Consider the following 12,966-nt stretch of genomic DNA (forward strand, 5'->3'; position numbering starts at 1 on the left):
TGCATCTTTAACTCTTTTTATAGGATTTGCAGTCTTCTGATTCCTGATGAGTTCCGTAAGTGACAAGCTTACTGACTGTGTTTACTCTTCTGTGTATTAGGTAGTAGGTACGGGTGCAGAGGAAGGCTGTGTCCTGGCTGACTCTATTCATGAAAAATATAATCTGTGTTACAACAAGATTGAAATTGAGACTCGGCATTGTTTCCCAATCTTCCAAGCCTATATGAACTGTAGCCTCAGCTTTCTGTTCTTAGCTGACAGGAGTGATAGCAGAACAGATGTGTTATAAAATTTTGAGCAATGTCCTTGTACGATATTTAAGCTGCTTGTAAAGTGAAGAAAGTAGACACTTTAATCAGCCCACTCCTACAACCAGAAATGTGTGAAAGTCTAAATATTTATCAGAGGGGCTCACTAAAGATCAGCTGATTTCAACAGGAAGAAACTGCTTAAACTACTTCAATCTCCCACTGTGACCACTGGTGCAGGGCAGGATGAGGGTTTGAAGGTCAGTTCCTGCTATTGCAGCATCACTGAGTGTCTATCTTAAGATAAACATCATTGATTTTTGAGGTCGGTTTTGATCAAGAACATAAGTATAGCCTGCATGAAACAACCAGACCAGGAGGTTCAATCAAGAACATCTGACACATATCTACTTGACACGAAAGCAGTACACACTGAACTCAGGTAACATTTGTTATTAGAGGAGGTCAAAAAGTGTGTCAGTGAGAAATATCCATCAAAAGCATGATTTACACTAGCTGCAGCTCACAGTCAGCAACTCATCAGTTTTGTTGTTCAAACCAAACAATAATTTTTCACATCATGTTGTCCTGCAGGAACTCACCGGATCACCTCTCCAGCACTTTGATCCCAAGACAGGAATACAATATGCAGTGTTGAGGAGTACTTGGTGAGGGCTAGTTCTTTTAGGTTCAGCAGCTAACAAGATGGTGTATCGGTCAGGATACAGGAAGGAGGACAACAGGCTTCCACTTTGCTGGATTGTCACCGCCAGCTGTTTTATTGCCACCTAGATGCTCAGTGTTGCCAGCAGTTTCCAGTCATGAACTTAACACTCGGAGCATCACCGTGAAGGATGGCAACCAGGAACACAGCTTACGAGGTAAACAGAACTAACACGGAAAACAATCTCCCCCGCTCAAGTAGCATCGCGTTACGGCCAACTTCTGCCTACGTCATTTCCTACGACTCCACCCCACACAATATTGCAGAACATAGACGTAAAATCCCAGAGCCTTTTATACAGCCGCCCCCAAATGTGGTTACCCATTTGCTCCCCAAAAAAGGGCTCCCTAATCAGTTCCGGGAGGCGACTTGCTATTCTTCTCAGTATCGCTGTCTTCCGATGGCACGGCAGGTAAAACTACCAACCGAGCAACTGGTCTGGTGTAAACACGTCCATTAACGTTCACATCAGCAGATCTGACAAGTCCATCATCACTACGATGAATCTTGATCACATGGCCTATTGGCCACAAGGCTCGAGGCAGCTGCGGATCTGCAACCATAACAACTGCCCTTTCCAGAAGTTCAGGAGGAGTTGACTGCCACTTCTGCCTTGCCTGTAAGCCAGGCAGATATTCCTTGATGAATCTTGCCCAGAACTGATCAGCAAGAATCTGTGAGTGCCTCCAACGTCGCCGACTGAGGTTCTCTGTCTCTGAGTAGACCACCTGGGGTAGTGATGCATCAGGCCGCCCCATGAGGAGACTATTGGGTGTCACAGGGTCCACATCGGCTACGTTGGTGGAAACGTAGCCTAAGGGCTTTGCGTTAAGGATCAATTCTACCTCCAGCAGAACTTTACGGAGTACCTCCTCGTGAAGAGGTTGGGAACCCACACAGGTGCGCAGAGCTGTCTTCACTGAACGAATTTCCCTCTCCCATACACCTCCGAAATGTGGGGCTGCCGGGGGGTTGAACTGGAATCTGATCTTCTGACGGGCGAGCCTCCCTTGCAATGTCTCTGACATGTTGGCAAATGCTTCTCTGAGTTCTCGTTCTCCCCCTTTGAAATTGGTCCCACAGTCAGACCATAACTCTGCCAGTGTCCACGCAGTATCCAGTAAGACCTCCGCAGCTCTGCAAAGACCCGTTCGGGGCCTGGATGATGCAGATCAACATCATATTTCTGGATAAGCAGACGTGTGAAAGGGTGTGAAGGATCCAGGACAATCGGATGCAATATAGGTCCGTCAAGACCTTCTAGGCGTCGCAACCGACCCCCTACTCTGATGAGGCCCGCTGAGGTATCCAGTTCAGGTGCCAGGGTAAGCAAGCGGCTTCTGGATGAGACAGGTTTCCTTTCTGAAAGCAATCTGCACTCCTCGTGAAATGACTCCTGTTGAGCCTGCCGAAGGATGGCCTGTTCAGCATTCTGATAGTCCTCGGCACTAGATGGCGCAGTTGAGAGTCCCTGACCACAAAGCTCTTTAACAGTAACATCCAAGAGCTCCTGCCAAGTCTTGCACGCCATTCCATCCTGACAGGTAGGTGTGGAGGTGATAGAGGTTCCACAGAAGACTGTCTTCCGGAGCTCAAGTTCGTCATTACTGGGCTCGGAGCTCGGGTTCTCTGGCCATGTGTCAGGACTGTTGAGCAGAAAGGCGGGTCCATTCGACCACCGATTAGGCACTTTGAGCTCGGCCAGAGCCTTCCCTCTCGTCAGGTCATCTGCTGGATTACTCTCTGAGTCTATGTAGCGCCAGGTACAGTGTTCCGTCAACTCCTGTATCTCAGCTACCCTGGCTCCTACAAAAACCTTGTAGCGGCAGGACTGTGAGCTCAACCAGGTAAGAACAGTAGTCGAATCAGACCACAGGACTGTTCTTTCAATCGCTGAGGTGAGTTCCTTATTCAGGGTACTGGCCAGCTGCGCTGCCAGCAAAGCTCCGCAGAGCTCGAGGCGGGGAATAGAGAGAGCTCGTTTGGGGGCTACCCGGGAGCGAGCTAGGATGAAGGTGAGGTGAACTTGCCCATCCTGTTCTACAGTCCTCATATAGGACACCGCTCCATAAGCTTTCTCAGAAGCATCCCCAAAAATGTGCACCTCACGAATGGCCCCCTTTAGGTTAACACTGGCAGGAACATAGGCACGTGGGAAGGTAAGGTGAGGTAAAAACTGAAGCTCCACCTCCCAGTCAGACCAAGCTTGCAGGAGGGTGGAGGGGAGATTCGAGTCGTCCCAACCATGCTTCTTATCCCATAACTGCCTGAGGAGGAGCTTGGCCCGAGTGGTGAAGGGTAACAGATAGCCCAAAGGGTCGTACTGTGAGGCTAGGACTCTATAGATGTTTCTGAGGGTTGGCATCTCATAGGACACGGGCCTGTGCTTATAACCCAAGGAGTCGGTATTCCAGTCCCAGCTGAGCCCAAGCGTGGTCTCTAGCGGGTTGGATTTGTCCTCGGCTAGCCACAGATCCAGACTCTGTGATCTAGCTTCTGGAGGCAAATGGCTCAGGACACTTGGATCATTACAAGCCCACTGACGTAGCTCGAAGCCAGCTGATTTCAGCAACTCTCTTAGCCGATCCACTAGATCTCTAGCTTCTTCCGGTGAGCCAACACTCTGTAGGCAGTTGTCTACGTAGAAACACCTCTCGATGGAGAATCTCAGGCTGTCGTCAGGTTGTGTGTGCTCCATCACATGACGCTGCAGGGCGAATGTGGCGCAGCAGGGGCTTGAAGTTGTCCCAAATGGCAGGACCTGCCACTCAAAGATTTTAGGGGGTTCATTCACCTTTAAGTCCCGCCAAAGGAACTTCAACAGGGGCCGGTCTTCAGGGAGGAGCAGTACCTGATGGAACATCCCCTTGATGTCTCCACTCACAGCTATGGGGTGTTCACGAAACCTGACCAGCACCCCCAGCAGGGAAGCTCCAAGAGTAGGGCCAGGCAACAGGAACTGGTTCAGGGACTGTCCAAGGTATTTATGGGAACAATTAAACACCAGGCGATTCTTCCCGTTATGACTGACAAGATGATGCGGTATGTACCAGTTCTCCTTGGGCAAAGTCTCATGCGTAACTTCCTTCACGGCTCCTGATTGGATCAGCTTCTGCATTTCTGCCCTGTAGGCATCAGCCCGACTGGGAACCTTTAACAGGCGCCTTTCGGTGCTTCGAAGCATGGGCATGACTGATTCCTTTGGTGCATTCAGTGGCGGCATCTGTGGGTGATGGAGTAGAGGTGTAGCATACCTGAAGACTCCATCGACCATCCTGCGAGTTGTTCTTGCCTCGAGCAGGGCCACAGCCTGCTGATCCTGTTTCGACCGAGTGACCTCTTTCTCGGATCGGTAAGGCACCACGTCCACCTGCCAGAGCCGCTCCACATGTTTGAGCAACTCGTCTGATTGGGCGGATGTATACAGGGATAGGACAGGCTGGGTCTGCCGCCCCATGAAAAGACTTGGCCCTTGAAGGGTCCAGCCAAGCCGGGTGTGGACTGCTGCTGGGCCTCCAGGTGGGCCGAGGCGGACTGGTTCTATGGGGGTGATCAGGTGTGGCTGGTCTGAACCAATGAGGAGCAGAGGCTTGGCTTCCTTCAGGGCAGGGACCGGGATCCCATGCAGGTATTTGTACTTCCTTCTCAGCTGGTCGATAGGATAGGTATGGTGAGCTAAGTTGAGACGATCAGCTGTAAACGCTCCATCAATCTTGTAGCAGGATCCAGGGTTGGTAGCAGCAGAGACACTGAAGGATACGGTATGTCCATGAAGCATCTGAATATCTTGGCGGACGGTTCGTAATGGCAGGTCCTCCGGGAGGCCTGCCAGACCAAGAGTCTTTGCAGCAGCAGGGAGCAGCATGGTCCTCTCTGAACCGTCATCAAGTATAGCATAGGTGTCTAGAGTCCGCTCTCCATGGCTCAAAAGCACAGGTACAATCTTCAGCATGACACGATTGCCAGCCCCATGGCGATCGAGGTAGAGTGAGCCCGAAGCTGAACTGGTTAGGCAGCTTTCCTCCTTTGCAGCCATGCCAGCATTGTTTCCTTCTGTCCTGGCATTTACCTCGTGAAGAGCCAGCAGATGTTTACCCTGGCAGCGGCTGCAGGGTTTCTTTAGCGTGCACTGAGCAGCTAAATGAGTTCGGGCACAGTGCCAGCATCGTTTGTTGACCTGTATCCAGTCCTTTATTTCCTCTTTGGAGAGCTTGGCTACATCATCACATTGGCTAAAATAATGTTCTGTGCTCTCACAGTAGGCACAGTAGGCTTTGCTCTTGACCTTCCCTCTAGCTCGACTCTCCTTCACTGGTGGAAAGGTGTGTTCTGATGGCCCCTTTAGGTTATGTAGGACTGTCACGGTTTGTCTGCCTGGACGGGCCTCAGCCTTTACACTGGTCCTTTCTCTGCTGCTTCTTACACCTGCTTGGCTGTCAAATCCTTGACACCAGGACTCCTGACGAAGCCATCCAGATAGGTCGTACAGAGTGTAGGTGCTCCTGGGCTGCTTAAACTGGTGTCGGCGAAAATCAGCTCTCTGTTCGGCAGGAAGCTTACTTATTAGTCGGGCAACGTGGGACCCACAGTTCAACTCCACTTCTCCTTCCAGTCCTAATGTTTGTAACAGCCCAACTAGTGACTGCACCTGAAGGGAGAACCTTTGGAAGGCTACTGTGTCACCTCGCCTTATTTCAGGACCATCCAGGACACTTGCTATCTTTCTCAAGGCGAGCTGATGAGGTTGTCCAAATTTGTCGTGGAGGGCTGCCATGGTGTCAGTATAAGACTTGGGTGAGTTCAGGTAAGCATCGGCGATAAGTCGAGCTTCATCTAGTTTGAGGTGGTCCACAAGTATCTGATACTTGAAGAGCTCAGTAGCATTAGGAGGGAGTAGGTTCTCTAAAGCCATGCGGAGCCTAGCAAACTCAGAGGGATCAGAATGAATGAACCTTGGAATGGTTGGTTTGGGCCCCCTGTACACTAGCTCAGCCGAAAGAGGAGCAGATGGGTTGCTGCAGTGCCCACTAGTTAATCCAGTGACAAGAGAGGGGGAACTGGCTGGAACAGGCTTGGTTGGGAGCAAACCTGTCTTACTTGGTGTCCAGCAGGGGGGTGGCACAGAGTGTTGTGGAGGGGCATGAAACGTGTTTCCATCCTTAACCACAGGGTCCTGATATGGGGTGCAGCGATGACTTGGCAGCGAAGGCTCACCAGCGAAATATGCTGTGCGGGGTAGAGGGTGGTACTGTACACCATCATCGGAGTATTGTTCGTCAACCTTCATTTGGGGGAATCCTGTGTGCAACTCTTCCATCGGTTCAGGCCATGGTGGTGGGTCGGGCCACACCTCCTCATCCTCCTCCTGTGGCATTGTCTCAGGGGTGGTGTATACCTCTCCTGAACCGCGCTTGGGGGGATGATTGGTGCTATGCTGTGAGGCAGTCAGCTGAGCCATATCCTTCCTCAGCAAGTGAGCCACTTCAATCAGCTCTCTGAGGTCACTCTTTGCTTCCTTCAGTTCTCTGAGGCCCTCCTGTAAAACTTGCTGTGATTGGAGTAGCTGCTGTCTTTCGGCCTGCAAGGCTCTGAATTCTGTATGAAATGTGTGTATTGAAGACCCTGGCAAATTGGAAGGTGCAAATTCAGGTGAGAGGCTCCTATTAAGGTCCACATCTTGTTCACTTCTTCCCAGTGGAGGGGGTGTATTGTAATAGGCCCCATCCCTGTCGCTGCAGAGGGGTGGCGTATGACTATACTGAGGCTGAACTCTGTCACTTCTTGTGTGAGGCTGTGGGGTATCCCACTGCAGCATTTCCCTAAAGAGGTGGCCTGTATAGTTAACATCAAAGTCCTCAAACCGGCTTGGTCGACGTGTATGGCGTTTAGGCCTTGCATCAGGACATGTCGCTCCATCTGGCTCCATCTTGATAACTCATCCGGCTCGAAGGACCAATGTTGAGGAGTACTTGGTGAGGGCTAGTTCTTTTAGGTTCAGCAGCTAACAAGATGGTGTATCGGTCAGGATACAGGAAGGAGGACAACAGGCTTCCACTTTGCTGGATTGTCACCGCCAGCTGTTTTATTGCCACCTAGATGCTCAGTGTTGCCAGCAGTTTCCAGTCATGAACTTAACACTCGGAGCATCACCGTGAAGGATGGCAACCAGGAACACAGCTTACGAGGTAAACAGAACTAACACGGAAAACAATCTCCCCCGCTCAAGTAGCATCGCGTTACAGCCAACTTCTGCCTACGTCATTTCCTACGACTCCACCCCACACAATATTGCAGAACATAGACGTAAAATCCCAGAGCCTTTTATACATGCAGAGTTAGTTTAATTGATTGGAATTCAGCTGTCATCTTCAGAGTGTTTCATTTGATAAAGTTAATAATGAGAAATCAAGTGGTCAGAGCTATCATGGTGATATTCAGGGTCAGATTCTGTGCTAGTGCAAAACCTTCTTTTGGCCTGAAAAAGCTGCTGTGGGGTTTACCACAGAGGAGCAATTGAAAGCCTGCAGATCAAATTAGCGTCAGGATGCATTTGCAAAAAATGTTTCATGTGAGCGGAAAGTTCTCTGGGTGATCCAACAGTGCGTTAGTTGATATACAAACATGCAGTGAGAACATTTCAGTAATTAGCTGTTAAGTGTCACCCAAACATGAGGAGGCCAGTGAAGGAGCCAGTGACGGTTTAACAAAAAGAATACAGTGTGAGTGCAGGTTTACATGTTTCTCTCTGGAAAAAAGAGAAGTCGATGTGTTTCTATTAGTGTGAAATCCTTTTTAGAAATTAGGCACTGTGTGAGGTCATTTAGTAAGAGTCAGTGAATCTTTCACAGTTGTAAAAAACATAAAAAGAAACAACATAAGTAACGTATGTTTTTTTCCGAGGGTGGTGGGGTAGAGGACTTCATGTGTGGGTGACTGAGAATGTCCATTTTATTAGATATGTTGTTGTAACTGTTTCAAAGTCAGTAATGCATGAATCTGCAATGATTTTTCTTCCCTAAAAGAGGACTGTGTACAGTGTCCACTTGTGTCTGTCTCCACATTGGGTGATTGTGGAGTATTTGAATATGTGTGCATGAGGGTGGGAATGCCCGTTGGTGGCTGCGTGCGCCTGTTCGACTGTGTCTGTATGTCAGGGTGGGTCTTACACTCCACCTCTCTGGGAACATCTCAGGCCCTCCAAAGTATGGAGGCCTATCTCGATTCACTACACTCCTTGCCGTTGGCTGATGCCCTCAGGCGTCGGTGTGTTGGTGGTTCTGGTGCCCGGGGCTGGGCGCTCAGGTATGTACCGGCTCACTCCCAGTGACTGCTTGGCGGGGCCTGGCACCCGTGGCTCCGTCAGGCCACTTCCGGGGGGTGGGGGGCTCTCAGTCCTCTGGCCTCTGGGCCTGTGGCTCAGGTCACTCTGGCGCAGCTGTCTGCCGGCAGAGCCCACGGCCACATCACGGGCCCCCTGTGGCTTCTGCTCCGTGGTTGCTGGGTGACCTCTAATCTGGGGCTCTCCTCAGCGCTTCACAGGAGGGTGGCATGGCTGCAACTCCGATGGTCCTCCTTGGGCTCTCACATTCTGGGAGCCTCTGGGTGTCTGGGGCCTGGATCTCCTCCATGCCTGCTACATGCACTGGGGGACAGACTATGGCTCCCTGTTAAATCCAGAATTGAATTCAAAATCCTGCTCCTCACATACAAGGTCTTAAATAATCAGGCCCCATCTTATCTTAATGACCTTGTAGTACCATATCACCCTATTAGAGCACTTCGCTCTCGCTCTGCAGGCCTACTTGTTGTTCCTAGAGTATTTAAAAGTAGAATGGGAGGCAGAGCCTTCAGTTTTCAGGCCCCTCTTCTGTGGAACCAGCTTCCAGTTTGGATTCAGGAGACAGACACTATCTCTACTTTTAAGATTAGGCTTCAAACTTTCCTTTTTGCTAAAGCACATAGTTAGGGCTGGACCAGGTGACCCTGAATTCTCCCTTAGTTATACTGCAATAGGCGTAGGCTGGTGGCGGATTCCCATGATACACTGAGTATTTCTTCTTCAGTCACCTTTCTAACTCACTATGTGTTTATACACCTCTCTGCATTGAATCATTACTTATCATCAATCTCTGGCTCTCCTCCACAGCTTATCTTTTGTCCTGTCTTCCTCTGCTCATCCCAACAGGTTGTGGCAGATGGCTGTCCCTTCCTCAGCCTGGTGCTACTGGAGGATTCTTTCTTTTAAAATGGAGTTTTTCCTTCCCACTGTTGCCAAAGCGCATGCTCATTAGAAATCATATGATTATTGGGTTTTTTCTGTATTTTTCTCTCATCCACATCAAAAGGAGCAGGTTAAAGTGGTTCTGGCATCTGACAAAGATTCCTCCTGGGTGTCTCCCAGGTGAGGTGTACTGGCCGAGCTCCCACCAGGAGGAGGCCCTGAATCAGACCCAAGACATGATGGAGTTCCCCTAGATAAGCTGGAGGAGGTGGATGTGGAAAAGGAGGTCTGGAGTTCTCTGCTTGGGCTGCTGCCCCCACAACCCGGCCACAGATAAGTGAAATATGTAGATCAAATATAACTTGGTGTTCTAAAGAATATTGTTGTTTCCTTGCAGGACACCAGGAGAGATGAGCCCTCCATCACAGATGGTGTGGTCACCTGCAGGTTCAAGGTCATTGCATCTCCAGCCCACATCTACTGCCACTGTACTTAAGGGAAGTTGGGACAATGTTAAAGACTTTCTTCAGACAATTGCATTTGGATGAGCTAAATTCATGACAGGCACTCAAGCAGTAATGCCTCGACTGACAAACGAACAAACCAAGCTTCTGTGTTGTTCGACTGCACTTGTGGATGAACAATAAAAACATTTTATATTTATTATATTAGTAATGTAACTTGCAATAAAAAGTTATGGGAAGCTTAAACTTAGTTTCAGAATAATTAAATCTGAGACTTTGTTTTATTGAAAAGTTATTAAAGTTTTAAAGTGTGTGACAAATAAAATAATAAATTATTAAGTAACACCAGCTACAATATTGGAAATATGTGTGTTGTTCAGCAGAACAGTGTCCAGTATGTTGGCTGAAATGCTTTAAATTTGAAAATAAAAGTTGGGCTGATTTTAACGCATTACGAGGAGTGTTTTAATTATTATTTTTTAAATAAGCAGTGTTTATATTACGTGTTGAATTAGAAATAAGTTCAAGGATAATAAAAGGTAATGAGATTTAATTGCATTCAACTTATGTGCAGCAAAACTAAAAATAAGTTACGGAAGTGTTCAAATAATATGTGTGCTTTTAAAAATGCTCGTCTATTTAAAGACTACACAATCTGTGTTAATTATAATTATACCACAATCCCTTGCCTGTTGTGTTAAATATACATAAACAGTATGCGTTATCAGATGAAAGTACAAAACTCTCAAGAACCCACCTCCTAAATTTCAGGTGGCATTTTTAAAACATGCCATGACACAGCTGCTATAATCATACAGTGAGGTCAAATGTCAATTATCGGTATAGGTTCTTGCTATAGGGCTTTGGAGTTGACGTCACGCCGCAGTGCATTGTGGGATCGCGGCGCCATGTCAGTAGGCCAGGAAGCAGAACAAGCGCACAGTGTTGGAGTGTTGGAATCGGGACTGCCAGAACCATGCTCAAAATCAGCGCAAAAGACAAAGGGCTGTATCGCGACCGATTGCGCCCAGACGCCAAGAGACGGTACTTTGAAAAAATTGCGTGCATCGGTAATGTGGACCCGTATGAAATAAGGAAGTGTAGTGGAAACCCAGACGACCACTGTGACCTCGTTGTGTGGACACAGAAAGACCTTGCTGTGATACGCATCTTCCCTGATGTGGATTTCTGGGAACCGCGTTTAAACCAGGCACAAGACTTCTTTCTTAAAGTGTGCCTTCCTGAACTTGTTGGGAAATACTTCTCCAAACAACGTGCTGCTCTAAATAGCCTGTAATGTTTCATTTTGTGGTTCAAGATTAATGCCAGCTGTGTGTTGCCATGTAAATAGTTTGCATTTCATTTTTATGTACTTGCTAAGTACATGTGAACAGATCAAGAATAAAAAAACAAACAAATATACTATTCTTTTCTGTTTTATTGAAACCACTTCACACAAAGTACAATTATTTACAATGAACTACACATGCAACACAACAGCTTTATGAATACTCAACAAGAGCAGGTTTCATTTTGCACTGGTTTGACAACCACACTGGGGCATTCACCAAAACACAGCAAACCTTAACAATCTTATCAAGCAGTGTTGTGTCTTCACCCTCACATGATATGAGTAATCGGATTGGCATTGTAGTGTGTAGCATTTTGAACTTGTTGCGCAAACTACCTATTACTCGCTCAACATGAATTCTAAGGTGGGCAATTGCTCTCGTTTGTTCAAAGTCCCTTGCATCAAGTTGACAGTAGCCTTTTGTGAAAGCTGGAATCTTGACCTCCGCACACATCATTCCTACAGCATCTCTGATGTCAAAGCCTCTGTCAGCCAATACTACGTCCCCTGGTAACAGCTTTTGAAGAATGCCACATTTCTCTGTGATGTGTTTATCTGATGCACGCCCCCCCTCTCAGACGCATTAGTGTGAGTAAGAGCATTTGGAAACCTGTCAGTTTCTTCGATATTGGCAGGAAATCTTTGACAGTGTTGAAGAGGGACATTAAGACAGCATAACAATGTAGTCCAGTGTAATATCTTACTTTTTCAGTATCATCCTTTAAGAAATGTTCATTCAGCTCTGTCTTTTGCAACTGTGATTGAAGCAGTCTGTTCTCCTCCAACAGCCGGTTTATTTCTGCTCTGCCCTGTTCATTGCACACACAATCCTTCGTCTGCCCTTTAGCTTCCGAGACGCTGTCTGTCCGATCACCACTGTCCACATTTGCAGCTGGTACCTCAACCTCCACTTGTCCAACACAACTGCTGTCCACTGCCTCCATGACATTGTGATTTTGTTGTTGGTCTTCTGTCAGATCTTCATCGATCACTTCTGCACGGGGCACACCTTCAGACTCTGCAGCTGCATAACGAAAGCCTGTAAGATAAAACTAGACATAAGGTAAATGTACACCAATATTCTATGACAGGTGTGTGATTCATCTGGAAGTTATGTGCGGATTAGTGTACAGTGATAGCAATTTAGTATGTTTTTAGAGGGGGGGGGTTGTTTACCTCCGATGGGTGCTCTTTTTCGCTTCCGTTGCGTAGGCCTTGAGTGCCGGTCCGAGTCTGATACAGGTATGTCGTCGTGCCCCATGTGCAGTGTTGGTGCCCAGTCTGGATTTGTTACATCCATTTCATATGCTGGTTTGCCTGCAATAATGCCAAATCATAAGCTACTCAGTCGACATGACGTGGTTCTGCAGCATCACACATTAGCATGTTTTATCTCATTATCTATGACCTCAGCACATTGAAAATAACACTAAAAGCCTTTCAAGAGTGATATGAATTAATTTAGAACTCACCGGAAAGAAAATGCCGCGAGCAAACCAAAAAAAGCTGGGGATTGCAGAGAACTCGATATCCGCTAGTCTCACCGCTGCAATCCAAGCCTGACGTCTTTGTTTAGTAATATCGGATACATGGGATCCCTCACGTTGCCTCCAGGATGGAAAACGATTAAAAGAGAGCCCATTATCCAGCTTCTTGCCTTCACGATCGTGTGATCTAACGTTGCAACCGACAACACAACACGTACGATCCATAGCTGAAATGGTATCGTTTGTCTGGCCTACTGTCATGGCGGAAGGGGGCGTGGCCCATCTCCCGTGACATCACGCTCCAAAGCCCTATATATGTTATAACATAAACACAGCACAGTTGTAAGAATAATAGTTTCTAGGTCCTAAGGCTTTTTGTCAGTTTAATAGTGAGCTTTACGAGACTCATTTTCGTGCCAAAGGCTCGCACAGGCCTAAGTTCCCTTATGACAACTAGAGCTGGAAACAAGA

The 12,966-nt window shown here is 47.7% G+C and overlaps 1 protein-coding gene across 1 annotated transcript; it reads right to left on the reverse strand.

The window, feature by feature from the left end:
• Positions 1-10,521: 10,521 nt before the first annotated feature.
• Positions 10,522-12,573, reverse strand: LOC146360558 (uncharacterized). The gene is made up of 3 exons (XM_084922751.1): positions 12,481-12,573; positions 12,185-12,325; positions 10,522-12,047 (listed from the first exon to the last, which is right to left on the reverse strand). The coding sequence occupies exons 2-3, from the start codon at positions 12,306-12,308 to the stop codon at positions 11,560-11,562; spliced, it is 612 nt and encodes a 203-aa protein (XP_084778877.1). The 5' UTR covers positions 12,309-12,325; positions 12,481-12,573; the 3' UTR covers positions 10,522-11,559.
• Positions 12,574-12,966: the final 393 nt, after the last annotated feature.

Source organism: Perissodus microlepis, unplaced genomic scaffold, assembly GCF_051167445.1.
Source record: "Perissodus microlepis isolate ML-2025 ecotype Zambia unplaced genomic scaffold, ASM5116744v1 scaffold_25, whole genome shotgun sequence".
In the NCBI taxonomy this organism is placed as follows: domain Eukaryota; kingdom Metazoa; phylum Chordata; class Actinopteri; order Cichliformes; family Cichlidae; genus Perissodus; species Perissodus microlepis.

Coding starts and splice junctions, on each gene's coding strand:
- LOC146360558 (XM_084922751.1), bottom strand. CDS start 12,308: ATGGATGTAACAAATCCAGACTGGGCACCAACACTGCACATGGGGCAC. Junction 12,048..12,184: donor AAAAAGAGCACCCATCGGAG/GTAAACAACCCC, acceptor TTTATCTTACAG/GCTTTCGTTATGCAGCTGCA.